At 43.4% G+C, this 21,061-nt stretch overlaps 1 protein-coding gene and 1 long non-coding RNA gene across 15 annotated transcripts in view; one reads left to right on the top strand and one right to left on the bottom strand.

Annotated features, from left to right (window-relative positions):
• Positions 1–5,678, bottom strand: part of LOC100514506 (uncharacterized) — a 39,408-nt gene extending 33,730 nt beyond the window's left edge. Inside the window, exons 1-2 of one of the 2 annotated variants that reach the window (XR_014821521.1) lie at positions 5,602–5,678; positions 5,398–5,514 (exon numbers count right to left, since the gene is read on the bottom strand). This is a non-coding gene — a long non-coding RNA (uncharacterized LOC100514506). The other variant, XR_002335940.2, reaches the window with a different exon arrangement.
• A 2,472-nt stretch (positions 5,679–8,150) lies between these two features.
• The window catches only part of NFIB (nuclear factor I B), a 245,365-nt gene continuing 232,454 nt past the window's right edge, over positions 8,151–21,061 (top strand). For 9 of the 13 annotated variants that reach the window (XR_014821501.1, XR_014821502.1, XM_021063676.2 and 6 more), the window contains exons 1-2: positions 8,151–9,249; positions 15,247–15,778. Coding sequence is in view for 11 of the 13 variants with exons in the window: in XM_021063676.2 (XP_020919335.1) it covers positions 9,220–9,249; positions 15,247–15,778 (562 nt within the window). In the remaining 2 variants the exon portion in view is untranslated. Of the gene's footprint in view, positions 9,250–14,705; positions 14,855–15,246; positions 15,779–21,061 lie in introns of those variants that run through there. The other 4 variants (XM_021063685.2, XM_021063652.2, XM_084985363.1 and 1 more) reach the window with 1 other exon arrangement.

Genomic DNA, 21,061 nt, shown 5'->3' on the forward strand with positions numbered 1-21,061 from the left:
CCGCCACTCGCGAGGGGCCCCGCGCCGCGCAGCCCGCCACACCCACTCGGACCCGCTCCCGCCTCCGCCGCTGCGGGCGCCCTGATGAATATGCATCGCCGCGCGCCCGCCCCCGGCTCCTCCTTTCGGTTTCCTTCCCGCCGCCAGGCGGAAGCGACGAGCCGCTCTTCCCGCGCGCCTAGCCGGCCGGGGCGGGGCGGGCTGGGCGAGCGGCGGGCCTGAGAAAGAGAAAGCTGGGAGGCGGTGGCAGCAGAGCGCGGGCTGGGCGCGGAAAGGGTGCTCGGGTGGCTGGCGGTTTCGGGGTTGTCCCTCCGTGGACCAAGCCATTTCCAGAGCGGGGAAAGAGCGAGCGCGCGGCCCCACGGGCGCGTCTGCTCCGCACGCCCGGAGCCCGGGCCGGGGTGGGGAGGCAGCAGCCACCCTCAAAGAGCAGCCCTGCTAAAACAACAATAAAAACCCAAATCCACCAAACACACACACAGTCTCTCTCTCTCTCTCCTTCTCTCTCTCGACGGCTTTCAAGTCAACTTCGAAAAACAGTCTTCTACAAGTGAGAGGAAGCAAAACTAAATATCCAGACAGACTGAGAGGCTGCCGGCTTTTAGACTTGACTTTTACCGCCTTTTCTTCTTGGGCCAAGAATTGTGGCCTTGCAGAGATAATAATTAAAATCAAAGGTAAAAGACTACGCCTGGATTGAGGTGTTTTTGTTTTGTTTTTTAAATAGCTAAACACAAAAAAAGACTTTAAAACAACCCTTGAGAAAATCCACAAAATCTGTACCTGAGACATGTGAAGTCAGCAGCCCAGGGTTCTTTTACAGATTCAAGATCTCTTTAATGCAATACCATGTGGTGGTATGTGGCTTTGAAATGATGGGTTTTATTTGTTTGTCTTGTTTGTCCCTTGCACCCCATTCCACCCAGACACAAATTTTTTTTCCTGTTTGTATATTGTAAAGAGACTGTTTAACCTAAATGTCATTTCTGCTTTGCAGGTTGAGCTATAGTGTTGGATTTCGAGCCCTAATGCAACTTTTTTTTTTTTTTTAAAGCTTTGGCAACTTTATTGCATATGTCACACTTTTATGGCAAGAATCAGTGGATAACACTGTGAGTCCAAAATAGTATGAAATGTAGCATTTTTCCTGCTTCATCTCCCTACTCCCTCCTAACCATCCCCCCCATGATCGGAAAAATTCCTGTACAAATGATAACTTCAGCTGTACCTTGTAGCCCAGTCTCTCTTTTTGGAGCATTTTTCCCCCCTTCCCTTTAAAGCGAATATGCACAGCTTTGTTACATATTCTTATTTAAAAGTATACTTATTTAGCTCTGATTGGTGTATTGGAGTTTTAAAAATCAATATTCATTCCCTAGTTACCCCCACCTCTTCCTCCTTGAAGTTGCAGGATAGAATTGTTAGCTCTCCTTCCACTCCCTCTCCCCTTAAAAAAAAAAAAAAAAAAAAAGATTATGATGGATTTCTTCCCGCTCCTGTAAATGTTTTTTTTTTTGTTCCTGCTCTGCTCTTTTTGCTCTAGGATTTTTTCCTCTTGGCCTAAGTTTGTGTGTGTGTGTATATGTGTGTGTGTGTGTGTCTCTGTCTCCCTTTTCCCTTGTCCTCTCTTTGCCAGTATGTCTGGGACACATTTTAATGCACAATATCCCATCCATTAAGTTGTGGTTGAATGCGGAGTGTGTGAGGACTTGGCAGCTTTCAGGTTGAAGGGGGCGGGGAAGCCAGTTTCGACTTTGACACAAGATGCCGAAGTGGCGTGATTGGAATTATTATTAGTGCTGTGAACATGGCTATCTTCTCCTTGGGTTAGAAGAACTGCCACTGAACTTGAGAGGAAACAGACAATATCTCCAGTCCCCCACCCCCCACCTCCAAGTACAGTAGCTGGCAGGGAAAAGGCGCCAAAACATACAAGATTAACTCTAACTTTCTTTGAAGGGATCTTATAGCACCATCCTTTGTAATCTTAACTTTCCAACGGGCAGGAAAAAGTTAACTTTTGAACCCATACTTGAACAGACATTTAAATCAGCCCTAAAATGGAATAAATCCAGAAAGTCATACACGCATGCTGATGTGGTTAGAAAAGAATGCACATGTAAATAAGCAGGATGCATGTGTGTATCTTACTGGGGAGTTCAAGATTTAATCAAAATCAGAATTAGTGTGACTTTTGAGTACACTTACTGTACGGGGGAGAGCACTGTGAGGCGAAGAAGCCGACCTTTAAGCAGCCTAAGTAAAAACTGCAAAGAGTTGTGAAACACAAAACGTTGTGGTTTCCAGTTTTACATTTGAGGTTTGATGTTTTCATTTAATGGTATGAGAGATGGAGAAAGCTCCAGCGCTGAAAAGTCCCTATTAAATCATATGTGGGCAAAGGTCAAGCACTCCAGCTCACTGATACAATATACTGCAGATTCCTGCCTAAGTGATGGGGAGCGCAGGAAAAAGTGCTTGGGCAATAAAAGTATTAGAAGGATAATTACTGTCCGTGGTTGGGACTGCATTCTTGTGCACTGGGAAAAGGTTTTTACTGGCCCTGATGAATTTTAAAGCTGAGTATTGTTGAAAGCTGTTTTAATAGGAAATTGATTATCTGAGTGTTTCATACAATAAATGGTGACAGTTTCATTGTTTGATGTCCAAAATAAATTCCTTTTATTCTCTAGCAGACATAGGCATCCATTTAATTTTAAGATGGTCAGACTGAGTAGCAGCATAATTATGAGTGAATGTGATGTCATGAACATCTGTAACTTTGCTATCAGAGTTTGTGACATCACACAGCTTGACACTATGATTGCTTTGGAATTTATTAATTTACTGAGTGTTGTAAAATTTTTTCAGATATATTTTAGAGACAAAGTTTACCTGAACACATATTTTGTATAGGTCCAATGTTTTCTGTTTCGGTAATTATGTAGTTGTTTTCTATATTTTATTTTGAAAGTTAAAATGCACAGTCCTATTATGTATTGTTTCAATTTTGAAAAGGAGTGGCAGTTTTCAAGGAAACAATTAAAGAAAAGGGTGCAGAAAGTTTTAGCTGGTTTGTCATGCACTTTCTATACTTAATCCAGAATATACAAAACTACTGGGACCTTTGGGATAAAGCTTTCTAAACAGCTCTTTAAAACCGATCTGTTTTCATGTCACAAAGGCATGAGTAGGTGGGTAACAAAAGCCACTTTACACATAGAAGTAAAATGACAGTATAGTTTTACTTTAAAGTTTAGCTATTTTGAGAAAGGACAATAACTATAACCCTCTCAGGATCAGTAAAGAGGACTGTGTGTGAAAGTGCATGTAACTTTTGAAGCATTGTAAGCGAAACAAGGCAATTATTACTGTGATTTTCAAAGTTTCAAATAAATCGTGCAAAAATTACAGGGCAACTGCTGACTCTGTAATCCCGGAAAGCAAATGGCTTCAGAAGTTGGGAAACTTGGTTGATGAACTAGTCTCATTTCTGTACAGAAGTAGAAACCAGCTAAACTTAGTGGAGGAATCTGGCCAGTCCCTGTTCAGATTCAGGGGTGGCCTGTAAATGTACCCGAAATGTAGGCACACTTAGTGGATGGTATTTTTTTTAAACAGTCAAGTACAGGCATTTCAGCAGTGACATTATTAACAGCGTCATTTTTCTCATTTAGTTTTGTCCCCAGGGGACACCAAACAGCTCCCAGAGGATGGAAAAAAAGTCCACGGTTATTTATTCATTTCAGAGAAAGGCAGAGCCCTGGCAATGGGGGGGGGGGGGGGGGGAGAACTAACCGGTTGTGAATTTTCTAGTAGGGAAAAATTACTACCCTCATTTGACAGTAGCAGTTTAAAGGCTGAGAAAGCTGGGCAGGATTTTGCAATTCCCATCAAGTGCAGGCAATTTCAGTACTTGTTAGTTGTTTATATATGCGTTTTTGCATAGATTTTTGATGTTTTTGCTTGTGGATATAACACTGTGTTTTCTGGGCTACACATGTATGATTTTTGTGGTTCATTTGGAAGAAGATAAGTTCCCTGGGCATGGTACAGTGAATACTAGTAGTTTTACAGGCCTGTTTCCTGGGGTCAGGAGGTCATCTGCCTCTTTTGTATTTAGTTTTAAAATATTGATATTGGCCATGCATCCAGGGTGTGTGGAATTGTTGAGCCTCCTCTATAATCACATGCAAGAACTAAAAAAAAAACAAAAAAAAACAAAAAAAAAGGCATCGGGTGTATTGAAAATAACAGCTTGTAGCATTGTTAAGCTCTAAGAAAGCTTTCCCTTTACCTAAACTGCTCAGGATTCACAGCCTGTCACGGAGTTTCTTTAGAAGGGAGAAGGTTAAAAGAAAATCAATATTAGAAGACACTTGAGATGTCAAGCTCATCTCTAGAGGTCAGTGAAAGGCTCCAATTGGATAACACCGCTTACTGTTTCAAATATACAATTGAGTTTTGAAAAATCCAGTTACCTGAAGCACTGACACGCCAGCACTTCTTGAAATTAATAAACTATATGTCAGAAGAAACACTTTTCTCCCTATAAGGTGGCAGGGAATAGGTGATCTAGAGGTTTTTAAGAAAATATCAGATTTTGTTGTTGCTGTAGAAGCCTTTCACTTCTTTCTAGTTCCTCCAGCCAGATTTTGGGGTGAAGGAAATTGGCTGTTCCCCACCCCCCTCAGTGAGACAGAGAATGAGATGAAAGAGTTTGAGAGGTAAGTACCAATAAAAAGTGTTTGGCCCACTTTGATAGTATCAGAAGTTTTTCAGAGATACTTTAAAACCACTCTTGATACCATGGCAAAGAAATGCTGGGTAGAAGGGAAAGTGGATAAAATACTGTATGTACTTTCCTACTTCTTCCTCTTGACTCTTCTACCTGGGGTTTAAAAGATCAGTATTTTTCAAACCACAGATAGTGAAGTGCTGTGCTGAGAGAAGGCAGATGTTACACCCAAATCCATCAGTCCCTCTTTACAAAATACTCTCTTAGATTTCATCTTGGGAAGCTTGCAGTGATCTTGGCATTGGCTGCATAAGAAGCAGTGTTCTGGGGGAAAGGGGTAAGGGGCGTGAGCCATCCTGTCCATGGCTCCAAGGCCTGACGGGACAGTCAAAGCCCTATAAACTTAGCACCCTGCTCATAGAAAGCCACTCCGGACGTCGTCCGTTGCTAATCCTTTCCTCCCCTTTAGTCTCCCCCTACCTCACCATAATTCCTTTCTTTCCTTTTTCTTGGAAACAAATCAAAAGCGCAGATTCCCAAGCATCCTCCATGCCCACCCAACTCTGCCCCAAGTGTAAGTGCCCTACAAACATGGAGAGATTTGAACCCCTCAGTGATAGGCCTGGGAGGCCCCAGACGTCACTTCTCTGGGGTCTTACCTGGGTCTGTTGCTGCTTCTTCACCCCTGGCGCTGCTGCATTTTTGTGGGTTCTTCAGCGTAAGAGTTGACAATTTCTCATTTTTCTTTAAGCTTGTGAGAAACTTTTGGATGCAACCTAGTTTTGGTGGCAAAAGGAAGCGGTTTTCTGTTGGTAAGGGAAACTTGTTAGGGAGGAGGGAAAGCGCTTTCTGCAGACACTTGCCTAGGGCTCAGCACTGGGCCTCTCTTGCCAGGGGACAGCGGCTGGTTCTGGGATCTCTGGCTGAACTGAGCACTCTCAGGGTGCCAGGATTTCACTGGGGGTGTTGTGGTGAGGAGGGAGGGAAGAAGGGAGGGAGGGAGAGAAAGAGAGAGATGGGCTCTTGATTTTTAAAGAGACCCCGAAATAATGGCTTCTGTAAGAGTCCAGGCATTCAAAGAGGTGTGTTCAAGGACAGGAGTACATTCGTGCCAAGGGGAATGTCTTTTATGGTAAATTAACTCCGATTAAATTGAATATTTGTTCAAAGAGAAACTCCAGTAGTTAAAGCTGGTATGATCAGTAGCGCTTCCCCGCCCCCTTCCCCTCAGACTCCGGTCAGAGGGTGAGAAAAGGGATGCAGTATATTGTGAAATACAAAGTGATGCTTAGTGGACTTTTTTTTTTTTTTTTAAATCTAGGATAACGCCTAAAAATTTCTGAGAGTAATGAGTATTTGGATTAACCCAGACTGTCACCTAATTTCTTTCCTCTATAAAGACTGTCAACTTTATCCTGGCTTTTCAAAAAGAAGAAATGACCCACACAAAAGAAATTAACATTGTCAGAGCTCTGATTAGAAGATTTGCCTCTAGAGGAACAGGGCGGCCGCTTCCAGCGGTGTGTACCCTACAGGGTTAACTCCGGGGGAGTTCTCTAAATTTCCCCGACTTTACCTGTCTTCCCAGATTCAATGCCCGCCCCCCGCTCCCCGGCCTCCTCAACTCCCCCTCCTTCCCCAGCGCCTTTTTTCTTAGGGCTCTTGGTTTACGGGGGCTGCAGCTGGTAGACTTGGCAGGCTTGCCTCATTAAGAGCGCTCTTTGAAAACGGACTGTGTTTGAGCATTTCCCTAATGAGGACAGGACGGGGTTAAAAAGTGACCATTTCATGGTTGACTTGAACCTGCCTACTTTTCTTGATGTGTCGTTGTGAAATGCTTGATGTGGATAACTCCCACTTGGTGATGGAAAAAGTCACTGGTTCCTTCAGGTCGGCTGTGGGGGTGGGGAGTGAAGGGGAGGAGGCGGTGGGCAGGAACCGGAGAGACTGAGAGAGGAGAAAGTTGAGGGAAAAAAAATCGAGGTAAGGGAAGCGGGGAAAAGAGGAAAGAAGAATCAGAGGAGAGCCTCGAAACAGCCCCAGAACACAGCCGGAGGAGGGGGAGGCCCCGCCCCGGGGCTAGGTTGTCAGGTCCCATTCGCAGCCCCGGGCTAGGTAGACACGGAGCCCCTGGCACTCACTTTTCCTCTACCCATTGTCTGCCCAGCCTTTGCATCCACCTCTTCCCCACCCACCCCGAGCCGAAAACCGGAATGTGGGGGGTGGGGTGTGTATGTGAGTGAGCGAGTGAGTGTGTGTGTGTGTGCGCGCGTATGTATGCGCGCGCGCAGAAAGAGTGCAAGACAAACCGCCGGCCTCCAAACCTCCGAAATCAAGTTCATTCACACGGGGCCCGCCGCTCTGAGCGGGGTGGGGGCAGGGCCCCGCGCGGGAGCAAGGCGGGCACTGCCGCCTCTGCAGGGCTTGTAGCGGCACACGCACCCGGCTCGCGCGCGTGCGCGCGCCCGGCCGCCCCGCAGCCCCGGGTGCGCCGCGGCCCCGCCCTGCCTGCACCCTAGCTGGGCGGGAGCCGCTTTCCGCCGGCGCCCCGGGCCGCGGGGAGGTGGGGATTGGGAGAGAGCCAAAGGGGCTGCAGGAGGAGTGCTGAGCGGGTTGCAGGAGGAGGAGGAGGCGGGAGCTGGAGGCAGCGGTGGCGGCAGTTCGGACCAGTCCTCCCGCTCCGAGCGAGGCCACGTGCACCAGGCACCCCCCCAGGGAGGGCGGCAAACCACGGCGAGGCGCGCTGCTTCTGCGGAGCTGCTCGGGGGCGCGGGCCTGCGCTGGGGAGACCCCCGAGGGCCCCGCCCCCAACCATGCCGGCGCGCCCCAACTACTTGAGCCCAAGTTCACTCAGGCCCCCGCCTCCCCGACCTCCCCCTCCTCCCTTTAGCCAGCGGGCTTGGCATACCGCGCCCGCCCGGGGTGCGAGAGTCGGCGCCCCAGCCCGGGCCCCGGGGCGGCCAGGGTGTGAGGGAATTTTCCATTCGTTCCTTTCTCGGGCCCAGTCCGGCTCAGTGTTTCTTCCACTTGGAGGTTCCCGCGGCTTAAAGAGTGCGCAGCGAGCACCGAAATAGCTCTTCCAGGGCGGGTTTTCGGGGGTGTGTACGTATGGTGGTGGTGGGGTGCGGGACTTATTCGTCCAAAGGGCGAAAGAAAATCTATTAAAAGAGAAAAAAAAAAGTGGTTCTGTTGAACTGGAATGAGACCTTAAACGAGAGAGGGGGGGGGGAGGGAGAGAGAGAGAGAGAGAGAGAGAGAGAGAGAGAGAGAGAGAGAGAGAGAGAGAAGCTAGTGGAGGAGGAGGAGGAAGGTGGGGGGCGGGGGGTGTGGAGAGGCTGGTGCAAAAGGAATGCGCGTTTGCAGGAGGAGGAGTAAAGCGATGATTGTGTAATTAAATAATAAAACAATCCTTAAGTCTGATTTGGAGAGAGCTCGAGCGGGGTCCAGAGGGTGGAACCGGTGAATTTTTCAACTTCCAAGTTTTGCAACGAAAGAAAGCGAGAGAGGGAGGGGAAAAAAGAGCCCAGAGCAGAAAAGAGAGGAGTTTGCAGCCGAACGGGAGAGCGGGATTTATCGTTTGGGATTTTTCAGGAGCGCGTTCCGATCCCCCTGGGCTCTGGGCAGCGGCAGCAGCAGCAGCCTCCTCGCTCAGCCGGGTCAGACGCGGGGCGAGGCGGGCGGGCCGGCGGGCGGGCGTGGAGGAGCCTGCGCGGGCGGCTGCAGCCGGGGACCGCGCGCCGCGAGCTTCTTCCGCTCGGGAGACCTGCGCTCGCGCCCCCTCCCTCACCCCGGCCTCTCCAGGCTCCCCCACCCCACCCCGCCCCCACCCAGGCCCTCTCCCGCGCGCGCCCCGCCACCCGCGCGCACTCGCTCACGCTCCCCCTCGCGCACACACATGGTCGGCTCGCGGCAAAGTTTCGCCTGCGATCACCACTCCGGGATCCTGCCGCAGTGCTCCGGGCTGTAACCTTGAACTTTCCCAGCGCGGTGACACATTCTCCTCGCTCTCCCTCCCGCCCTCTCTCCTGCGCCCCCCTCCCCGCCTTTTTTAAAAAAGCATTTCACCACCACCTACTACCCCAATCCAACCCACACCGAACCTTCGTGCACCCCCTAGCCCCCAACAACAACAACAACTGCAAAACAGAAAACAAATCCCCAAACCCGGGCGAAAAGCAGCCAACACCGGCGGCGGCGGCGGCGGCGGCCTCGGCGAGCACGGCCAGCGCGCTCGGACTGCAGGAGGGTTAAAAGTGTAGATTGGATTTCAACCCGGGAAATCTAGCACGCCGAGTGAACTTGAATCTTTGGCTATTTAAGGAGGACTGGGTTTGTTGTGAAGTTGCGGTGATCCAGCGCAGAGCCCGGTCCTGATTGATCGCATCGCGAGGCTCAGATGACTGTAAAATGAATAGATGAAATTCTTGCTTTTTGAAGATTTTCTTGGGCATCTCCGGGAAAGTGCGTTTTAAGGCGAAGTCATGATGTATTCTCCCATCTGTCTCACTCAGGTACATGTCTCGGTCGCTCTCTCGAGCTTTCTCTCTAGCCCGAAATGCCTTTGTTTTGTTTTGTTGCTATCGTCTGCGGACAATTAATGGCTCTAGTTGATCTCCGCACACCCCGGTCCCCCGCAGAAGAAACAGCCGGGAGTTGCGGTGGGGTTTGCAGGGCGGCGTGGGACTCAGCGCACGGTCCCTCGCCCACGGTCACCGCGCGTGCCCATCCCGGCGCCCTGGGCACTGAGAGCAGACGACTGCGAGCTGCCAGGGCGGTTGGGCCGGGTGAGGCCGCCGGGGGTGGGCAGGGCCCAGGCCGGCGAGCGCTCGCCCCCTGCGGCCCCCCGAGTGCCTGCTGCGCCCCTGCCCAGGGTGCCCGATGCCCTTCTCGGTCACTTGCGCGCCGAGACGGACTCTGGCTTTAGAGGAACTTTAGAGGGACACTGAGCTCTCAAAAACAACTGGTGAACTTGGGCGAGGGGACCAGCACTAGTTGTTGTGGGCGCCTCTGGACTCCCGCTGAAGGCAGTGGGCATTCGACGAAGAGAGTCCGAGGTCGTGGTCCTGCGACCCACTCCTTTGCTTAATTTGGGGATCTGAAACTCTGGTGCATCGCGATCCGCATTTTGAGGTTTCTAGGGACCACACCATCAGGGCGATCTTTACGTTGACTCGAGTTGGTTGTGGTGAAAGTTAAGGACTTTTAAGAAATGCTCATTTTGTGCAGACCTGTTCATTTAACGATATTTGGGAGTAGATCGTAAGGTAGAAGTAATGCTGGAAAAATAAGATCCTTTAAAATTTTTTTCACTTTGAAATTTGTCCTTAGATTTTAGGAACTGTGTTATGAAATAAAATACTGGCTTTAGACTTTTATAAGAACACAGTTTATACAATTTTAAACCAGTTGGTCAAACGGAGAAGTGGCGACACCTAATAGTCTTACCTGGGGGCAGCTTCCATCGTTACCCAGCTAACTAACCAACTGATGAACTGACTAAATATCTTAGCCCAGACTTGTTATTTGAAGCAGTATTTTAAACCTCTAAAGGTGGGGGACAGTTGATTTCAGCTTTTAGGGAAATTTGTCACGATTAGTAATTGATAACCATTTCCTTTGACATTGGCTTCAAAACTAAACAGTTAAAGAAGTGCTGCCTAGTCTTAGGTGTGTTACAATTTTTAAAAAATCCAGTATCATGCTGATGCACTTTTATAAAGGACAAATGATTAAGATTTCAATTGTATGACAATTAGAAGCCATTGTGATTCAAAAGGATTGAGGCATTCATAAATTGTGAATGAAGATGAAAACAATGATAAGGCTTATTCAGTGATTGGATACAGTCCTGTAGCTTTTTGGCTGACACATTTTTTATTGTTTATATTTTGTTTGGCATCTGAGTATGATTAACTTAGATATGGCTATTTTCCGTAAGTAAACGTGCACTTTAATTTAACAAAACTGGAAAAATGAGTTGCTGAGCTATTTGTATTTTTAACGCTGTGAATAATGGCCAATAAATATGATGAAAGTGTTTCAGGTATAACGAATTGTCTTCAGTTGCAAAAGTTACCTTTCATATTACCCACCAGCAGATTTTTTTCACCCTCTTTCTGGTAAACCACATCCATTTGATATGATTTTTATGTTATTGAGACGTAGTTCAAATAAAACAAATTGAGATAAGCTTTTCACTTACAAAGTGCTGCACCATTTACTCTCACCTGTAAAGGATTTTTTTTTTAATATTAGTTAACATTTCTAGTATCGGCTTTTCAAAAACATTGTTGGCGATTACATTACATTTTTGGTTTCTTCTAAATAGGGATTGAAAAGTCACTAGCTTTATTTAAATTTGTGTAAGTTAAAAATACTATTGTAGCATAGTGACGTATGGAATATTAGGAGCATATATAGCGTAGTCATTCAGCTACCACATTAATATTCAGGGATACATACTTAATTCATGATGACTAATATTCTCTACTGTTTTAATAATGTAAGTCCAGGTTGACATATTGAAACTGTTTTGGGGATTTAAGGCCTAAACCAGAGAAGAAATTTTAGCTGTAGAATTCTCACTTTAATAACTATGTGACGTTATAGGTAGTGTAAGGTGTTGCAAAAGTAAGGACACATTAACTGTGTTACTTTTATATCAGACTAGTAGTTTAGTTTTGTGTTACAAGAACCTAACAGCTGCAGCAAAGCATTTTTTAGATATGTAAGTAAAAAATAGAGAAATATTCTTAATTGGTTGAAAACTTTACAAATTGTTTCAGTTGTTGCAATAAGATATTTAGGTTTTAGAAAGACTCTCAAAAGGAGCTACAGTTAAAGTTGATATTTATCAAAGCGTTTTTCAAACGTATCAGTACATGGATATAAATCTGTATTTATGCATCAGTATAAATCAGATGTAGAAGAAAATTAAGAACCAGCATATATAATTTCATTTTGCTTTTTCTAAAAATAATGTAAACCCTTAATAACATAACTTTCACTTGGAATGATTGCACTGGATTTTTTTTTTCTTTCATTGTCTTTTAAGTTCTTTAGGTATGTTTTAAAAAATGGTTAATTGTTACACAGCAGTGCTCCAAGAACTTCTACTATTTACTCTTCCACCTCTATATTGGTCTAATTTTCCATCCCTTTCATGGAGACCATTGTTTCTCTGAAGAAAAATAAATATTTCCAGTGGAAATAAGACTGTTTACTTTTATATTTGAAATTTGTAACTAGGTTAGTCAATTTAGTTCAACTAAAGGAAGTTTAAAAAGAGAATCACTGAATGCCAGTGTGTTTTAACAAAAATTCTGAAAGAGCAAGATGGCATATCACCTTCGTATAGAGCCATTAGGTCTTAGATAATTTATATGCTTTGCTTTCTTAAATAATTTTCATTGTTGTTTAAAGTATTATTGTGATAAACCTTTAATCAGAACATTTGAATGCCTTCATCACTTTTTTTGGATAAAGGCAAATTACTGTGTTCCATATTCATGTCATTCAAAATCACTAAAAATATAACTCAGCATTAGAAAACAATCACTCGGCATGTTAATACAGAAATATATGTGACAATGGAAAACCACTACTTATCATTTTTGAGGATGTATCTCCATATGTCAAAAGTAAATGTTTCAGTTGAAAGACATCCACATATCCCTGAAAGATATTTACAAGGCAAAGGTGGACTAAGAAAGTTTGTCTCTTCTATTTATCAATAGGAAGAAAGTATGTTTCAAAACATTACTTGGCAGTATTGGCAACAAACTCAAGGCAACCTTAAAAAACATCATTTTGTGTGCAGTTGCTAAGAAATTCCAAATTCAGTCTTCACACTTGCCTTTTGATTGTTTAAAATAAGTAATTAAAATTTTGAGATTTGTTACCTGATAGATAATTGGAAACTCAAACACGTTTAATCAAAAGTATGTTTGATATCTTTATAAGAAAATAAAATGTTACTGAACATAGTACTTAAGGACGTAAGTACTTAAGAGTTGGGGCATTGCTTAATATCTGTTAAAATGATATTGCATTTTTAAAAGTATCACAAGGGTAAAGTGAGACAAAACTCTCTTCACCCCCACGTACTCTTTACACCTCAAGTTTTTAGTTTGTGAATGTATATGTATGTTTTAAAATCATATCAATAAATCATAGTAAAAGTCAGCTTATAGGAAGTGAATTCCCAAAGCATGTTTGAGTCCATGCTTCCTTGAGCAGGGTTTCCCTTTGCATATATTTCTTAGGGGGATAAACAAAGTTTTTTGTAGTTACAGTGAATGCTGAAAGCATGGCATCAGAAAGTGTATGAAGATAGGGAGGTCTTATCATGGGCTGTGGTTGCTGTGAGCAGGGCCGCCTTCCCACACAAAGAACAGATTGTGGTTTAACTCTTTCCATGGCCTAGTTTAATGTGCTCGCATAGTAACTGAATTGTTCAAATCTCTGCTGGAAACTACTGATCGGTTTAATGATTTCCTCTATGGCATTTGGTTATGCCTCATGCTGTGATGTAATCATCTGCTTTCTGTATTATAAAATTTTGATTTAGACTTACTCTGCTCTAGGAACAATTTACGGCAATATGTTAAAACACTTGATAACTGCATTATTGATTGGGTGGGATGTACACCTCTTCCAGATCTGAACTGCAAACTGCCAATGTACTGCAGCCCTTAGCATTGAAACTTTGAGTTCATCTTAAAAATGAATTCATAACTCTGTGGGAGTTTGGGGGCATCTTTGTTACTGTGTCATTAGTTTGTACTTTCATAATTTCTACCTGACAGAATTCATTGTCTGCTGATTAAATAGAATTTATTCCGTGTAGTTCAGGGTGACCAGCCCTAGGATGTGAATTCTAGTTTGGGATATAAACAGTGAGAGAAAGTTATTTTGTGGTTGGGGCGACAGTGTAGGGACCAGAAAAAGTAGCCAGAGTGGAAGTTCTCATTTGTTTCAGATCTGGCCTTATTGCCCGGATACAGTGTGCACACGCTGAATGTTAAGCTCTTTCTCAGAACAGTATTAGGCCTGAGCTTATGAGATAGGGTTTACCTACGGCAGGAAGTAATGAAACACTGACTGCTTTGGGAAGTCACTTGAAATAACTGTAGGTGCAGACTGTCTGCCACTTGTGCCCGTCTCCCTCCCTTAAAAAAGGCTTAGGTGAAACAGGCAGGCAAAACACAGGACCCTAAGGTAAACCACTTAATTCACAAGACAGGATCCCTCCACATGCAGACTCCCAAGCCTATGCCTACGGGCACCCACTGTCCTGTCGGAGAATTCAGATGCGTAGCAAATGAATTGTATTGATTCCACAAAAGCAGTGAGTGACCAGCGGTGCACTCCTGGTGTCACCCTGCCATCGCATGCAGAGACACAAAGAATGTAAAGTTGGTGCCAAGTTGCCATTTTTCATTGTTCACCTCAGATTGATTTTTAAGGGGTTTAGAATAATTGCCATACTCATGTGATCGGTTAACAAATTAACTGACTCTGTGGGGCTTCAGACTCTATAGGAAAGCTGCCAGAAGAACACCCGTGTCAATTGTGTTTTCAACTTTAGAAACTTTTATTTGAAAACGCAAGAGTGTGTGTGTCTGTGAGAGAGTAGGAGCATGCGAGGATGAGTATGCGTGTGTGTGTGTGTGTGTGTGTGTGTGTGTGTGTGTGTATGTGTGTGTTGAGGGCTAGCATTGCTGGTGGAGGGAGGGAATGTGCTGCTCAAAGTATGGAAACCTTCTGTTCAGGACACTGATACGACAAGCTGTGTCCTTTGCCCACTTTCCCTCACTGTATACCAGTTTCTCTAGTTACCTCTCTTGGAATGGTGCTGTTTCAGTGTTGGAATGTTGGACGTTTGATAAGAAAATGGATCAAGTTTAATGGCGCATGCTCTTTGTGCCACCAGCAGCCTCTTGCTGAGAGCATGCTCCAAAAGCGGGAACTGTGTGGCATTACACTGAGCATCTATATGCTTTGTGTTTCTGTGCCACAGAGAAGAGAAATGAACTGTGGCATCGCTCCTGCCTTCTGAACAGCTCTGCTCCGATTTAAAAAAAAAAAAAAACTCACTGTGTTCTTTGTAAAATGGTACTGCTTACTGTTAGTTGGTCAATCAAATATTTAAATATTGAATTAAACCTTGGTTGCTTATGTTTTAAAGATTGTAGAATGCATCGTGGGAATGAGGGGGATGGGGCCAGGCTGGAAATACAAATATAAACCTTATTTTCTTTTTAGGAGAGAGAATCAACCTGTGAGTTTTGGTGGAAAAGGGGAAGCTTGGCATACACTATTTTACTCTGGTTTTGCTATTTTGATAATTATAAATAAGAAAAGAATGTTATTTTTATGCATAACTTTTTGTACCAATTGGGCATGGGTTGTGATCTGATTTTTTTTTGAGCCTTAAAAAAAAAACAAAAACCAAAAAACACTAAACTGACGATGTATGTCTTCTTTTCCCCCCTCATCTTCCACAGGATGAATTTCACCCGTTCATCGAGGCACTACTTCCACATGTCCGTGCAATCGCCTATACTTGGTTCAACCTGCAGGCTCGGAAACGCAAGTACTTTAAAAAGCACGAGAAGCGAATGTCAAAGGATGAAGAAAGAGCAGTCAAAGATGAGCTTCTCAGCGAAAAGCCTGAAATCAAACAGAAGTGGGCATCCAGGCTCCTGGCCAAACTGCGCAAAGATATCCGCCAGGAGTACCGAGAGGACTTTGTGCTCACCGTGACTGGCAAGAAGCACCCGTGCTGTGTCTTATCCAATCCCGACCAGAAGGGTAAGATTAGGAGAATCGACTGCCTGCGACAGGCAGACAAAGTCTGGCGTCTGGATCTAGTCATGGTGATCCTGTTCAAAGGCATCCCCTTGGAAAGTACCGATGGAGAGCGGCTCATGAAATCCCCACATTGCACAAACCCAGCACTTTGTGTCCAGCCACATCATATCACAGTATCAGTTAAGGAGCTTGATTTGTTTTTGGCATACTACGTGCAGGAGCAAGGTAGGAGCAGATTGTTCTTTCTTCTAGCCCGGCACACACTGCCTGCAGACCCCACACGCGGAATACCTGGCTTGGGTTAGATATCTAGGTCCTGGAAGTCCCTAGATCTGGTCCCTTGCTCTGGGGAGAGTGTCATGTCCTCTTCCACTCGCTGTCCACTGCCATGTGCAAGCCATGGAAACAGATGTGGAGCTTTCCTACCTGGATAGGCATGGATATTTAAAGAAAGACCACAAAGAGACATTCAATGCGTTTTTGAATGTCTTTGAGATAGTACTTTTTCAAAGACACACAGTTGTCTGAAAACTATAGTTTAGTACACTTCACTTTTTGTCCTTGGCTACGTTCTTTACATCTAGTCATCTTTTCCCAGTTTGAAAATGTAACTTGATTTATGAGTAGTCAGACCGTTCTTTAATAATCTTTGTACTAGCCTCCTAACTAACGAGGTAGATGAACTTTGTTCACGCATCTAGTGCTGTTGCACTGAAAAACAGAATAAGCATTTCCTATTACAGAATGCTTAAGATAGCCAGTATCAGAAAGTATATCTTATGTAGACCTAGATTAATTTAATTTAAATATTTCTATCAACACCTACTTTTGATTGTGTAATATTCGCTGTAGATTCAATGGATTATAGTTCTTGTTTAAATAATTTATTGTCTAATATTTTCCCAGAGTGACTTGGGAACACTTAATATTGTTCGTTTACTTGAATGTAAATTCATAAAACTTACCGAGGGGAAAAGTCGCAGCTCTCCTTACAGAACAAAAACAGAAAGTGGACTGGTTACACTGGTTTAGAATAAATCTCAAAAAGAATGCAGAAACCGCATACCATACCTATTTAAAAAAAATACTTGATAAAGAGGGTGGTATACATATTGCCGGAATAATTCAAAAATAGGTGGTGTTTTTTGCTGAGTGTTTTTTAAATTCATGAAGTATTTTTATTATGTTTATTTATCTTAATATGTTTTCCTTAAGGAGATGAGTATTTCTTCTCTTCGAATAAATGTGTTGGCATGTAGATGTCCTTGTATTAGCAACAGTCCATAGTAAAACATTTAAAAAAAACAACCTACCAAAGTGGACTGTAGCTTGATCTGCCATAGATGGTGGGTCATTTCCTAACTTGGCCTGGTGGTAGGGAAAATGGCCTGCAGACAGCCAGGTGGCAGACGGTTATCTGATGGTCGTTTTATAAATGTGGGATTTAGTAAATGGTATGAACCTTATCATCATCCAAAAAAATAAGATATCAGAATTACTCTTTTGACTGAGAAATCTAGGTACTTACTATGTGCTCTTTGTCTTTATATTTCCTGTATAGTTTTAGAAATCTGCTTAAATTTCATTTGAAAATAGCTACTTTGATTTTTCGTTAATGGTGCTCATTGTCATACATTTGGAAATATTGTTTTTTACACGAAGGACTGCATTTACTCTTTATATGCACCTAAAAATTAAAGCCCAAATAATGACGGTTTGGGGAAAAATATGTTTTTGCCCTGTGTGTCCTGAAATAAAAGCTCTTTAACACATGACACTTAATTTGATGGACAGCTGTCTAGGAGGTGACATTTTAAGGTGGGCTGTGTACATGTGTTGGATTGACTGTAAACGTGTTGTAACTCTGTTGTGAAAGTCAAGGCTGGAAGTAAAGTTTTAAAAAGTGGGTCATGTAACTTTTTAGTGCAGAGAGGAAAGATTTGCAAGCACCTCACTACTGCTTGTGTTTTAACTTGCTTAAAGGCTAGTCCTTGAGGTGTGCACGCATGTACATTCACTCCTGGGGCAGGCAGCCAACTCTCTTGGTTGATGAACTGACAATAAAGAACATATCCTTTAGATTTGTGAAGATATATTGAAGAAAGAAAAATGCATAAATGCCTTCTGCATTGCACCATCGGTCATGATAATCAAAGTTTTAAGAAACTCTTGGAGACCACATTTTCAGAGAAAACATTGATTTTGTTGTTGTTTCGAGTCTCTCTTTTAAAAACCTTTCATTGTTTGACACTGTGCATCTAACTTGTACCTTCTGCTACCTGTGAGTGCATCATCTCTTCTTAACATCTGTTGGCTTTTTTTTTTTTTTTTTTTTTTTTTTTTTTTTGCATCAGGAAGCTTTTGTATTTTCCCTTTTTCAAAACTTCTGTCTTTGTCGGGGGGTCACATGTAGGCTAATTATGTTGTTTTGCAGTGCAGTTGATTAAAGAAGGCATTTAAAAAGATAGGTCTGTAGTCAGTCAGCGGGCTGCATATCTTCCATCATGAGTTTTTATTTCTCCTCAAAGTATATGAAAATCCACTTAGGTCAGTTTTATTAATCAGGTAAAGAAGTATAAAGAAAAACATGAAAGAAAAATCAGAAAGGAAAAAGGATTGCAACAGAATGAGCAACAGAATTACCTTTCCCCTTTTTTTTCTTTCTTTCCCCATTTCTAAACGACTGGGAGGAAAACACGAGAAAGAACAGAGAGAATGCCAAAGATGGTTGCCACTGGCACCAGGATTGGCATCAGACCCTCTTTGTTTAGCTCAGGATGCCTGTGATTTGTTAGTTGGCATCCGCATTGCAGTGTGGAGTGATGTTACAATATATTGACAATTTCCAGATCTAGAAATGTCAATAGTCCTCTTGGTTATTTATACAAGATCACAAACTGCATCTCTTCTGGAGGATGAAATAAGGACCAACAAATAATAAAGTTCATTGTTGACCAACTTCCTATGCTTTTTCCCTCTTTTTCTTTTGGTTCAACCCACACTTTTTTTTTTTTCATGCCCAGCAGTTTCAGCCTCATCTTTTTTCTTTTTTTTGAAATGTGGAAAGAGTTACTAGAGCTTTGGCTCTAGTGCTCCATCTGCATCTGATATGGTTTTGGGGAGAACGTATGCATTTTGAAATCATTTTTGATACATAGTTCATTAGACTTTTGCATCCCATGGCCGCAGGGCAGGATTTCCTTTAAAGCTAAATCTCTTTGTTATTCAGCCTCTTCTATGCCTAGAGTCTGGTTGACCGCAATTTAGTCCATTTTTCTATTTCTCTACATTTAGGCAAGGGTCATGTTCAATAGAATCATTTATAAAATGATACTACCCCCCACTTTACCTAAAATATACATATCATTTGGGAGTCCCTGCGTTTAAATCCATAAAATCACTTGACGTTATTGATTCAGGGGGCTGCGCTTCGGCTGTTTCGTTGCTACAAGAACCGCCATTTTGTTTGTGAAGTGCCAGGCGAGGGGGAAAAAAAAGGCAGACACTGTGCTGGATGCCAATAATGGTTGCCAGTGGCACCGAGGTTGGCATCAGACCCTCTTTGTCTAGTTGCTGAATGCCTTTGATTCGTTGGTTGGCATCCGCATTGCAGTGGGCACACTGGAAAGTTTTTGACAATCCCTGAATGAAAGCTGCTTGCTTGTTTGCTGCAGCAAACCTTAGCTGATAGAAAACCCTTCCTTTTTTTTTTCAGTTTTTTTTTTTTTTTTTTAAGATGGTGACAGATGAAAGGGAAAAACAGCTCTAAAGTGGCCTCCATTTTCCCAAAGATATTAAAGATGTCCAATGATTCTTGGGCAGGTGGTACCTGTTCCCCATATTGTCTTTGTTATTACCTTCATGAAAGCAAAGCAAAGCAAAACAAAACAAAACAAAAAACCAGGCAGGCCTTGCACAGCACACCTTGCTGAGATGTGGGGGGCTGCTCTGAGAAGTGGGCAGAGGACCGGCTGGAGGCAGTGACATGGAATACGCTTGCTAGCACTGACTGTGGCTTGTAGTCACATCACTGCTTATTTCTTAGGTGATTTTTAGTTCCTTTAGTTTCCCCGCTTGCAAATTTTATAGTAATACTAACAAGTTTAGAGGACTTTTTTTTTTCCCCCTAGTAACAGCATACATGTTAAAAAAAAAAAAAGGAGGGGGGAAACCTCCGTGTGGAACCCTAACACCAGAAAGACCAACCAAGAGGCTGAAATAATTTTGGTTGCTGTTTCTTAGATAGTTTGCATTAATATTGCTTTCCGGTTAACCACGGTTATCTCGTTAATTAATAAGAAGTATTAGCAGTTCTACCCAAAGGGCTACACAGAAGGAAGTCTGGCCTAGGGGAGGCCTTGGGTTGCCACGCTGTGTCCAGTCTGAAGGGGAAAAAAGCCAGGATGGGATGGGCTCAGGGGAGACTGGGCTTTCTCTGAGGCAGGGAAGGGTTGTGAAGAAAGAGAAAGGTCGAAATGCACTAGGAAGTTTAAAGATCTCGAGAGAGAGTTACTGTTGTCCTGAATTTAACAGATCCCAATTTAAACTAAGTCAGCCTACCTGATTTTTGGACCGTCCTTTGCCCTCTTATTGAACATGTTTTGGAGTACTCAAGAAAGTTCATGGCTGTCATGAAAGAGGACGTTCCGTGGAACCCTTAAAATTGTGGATGGCAACTTTTGCTGTTTTATTGTTCGGTGTTATGATAGTTAAAGTACAGTTCGAAGTTGTGAAAAATGTGACTTGTTTATGGGGGAGTTGTAATCATTGTGATTGTTTTTGAAATAGAATCCTTCCTGGTTGTCACATATCATTAGGGAGGAAGCAAATGGTAAGAACTGTTTTCCTCCCTCAGTTACTGACTTTCAGAATCCTTTGGGGTAACAATTATTATTATTATTTTTAATGAAAAGCTTAAGTAGATAATTGTTTGCAAGTTGACGGCATATTTTAACATTTTAATAAATTTCACTTCAGTTGCAGACACTTCCCTTTATGGGGATAACCAAGCTTTCATCATTTGCTAAATTGAGGCTGCTCTCCAGGATGATTTGGTTGTGCTTACATTGTGAAACGATCAGAAAGCATAACGTTTGTGTGCATGTTTGATTTAGGGGAACACTGTTAAGTTTTCCCATCTCGCATCCTGTCCTTGACTGAACTCATGAACTCTAGTGCACATTTGTTTGCATTCTGGCTCTCACACAATTCACCAGATAAAGAAGGGCTCTTACTGGCATGTCTTGCTCCTAGGCTTAATGAGACCTTTGTGGGAACATATATTGTAAGATAAGATACTTAGCAATTTTCTCACTGATAAGAAGAAAACACAGTCTTGGGGGCCAGAAGTTCACCCTCTCTGCCATGCCATGATGTTCCCGCTGTAAGACTGCTATGTTGGACAATTCAAGAGTTAAACTCCAAGGCCCCATTTGCCAGCTGGGAAAGCTTGGCATCTGTGTTCTGATATGGCAGACGAAGCTCTTGCATTGCTGTTAATATGATCTC

The sequence above is a fragment of the Sus scrofa genome, chromosome 1, assembly GCF_054392235.1.
Source record: "Sus scrofa isolate SSC_HxYL_T2T_F1_AM1 chromosome 1, Sscrofa_HxYL_maternal_Yorkshire_Landrace_v2.0, whole genome shotgun sequence".
Taxonomy (NCBI): Eukaryota; Metazoa; Chordata; class Mammalia; order Artiodactyla; family Suidae; genus Sus; species Sus scrofa.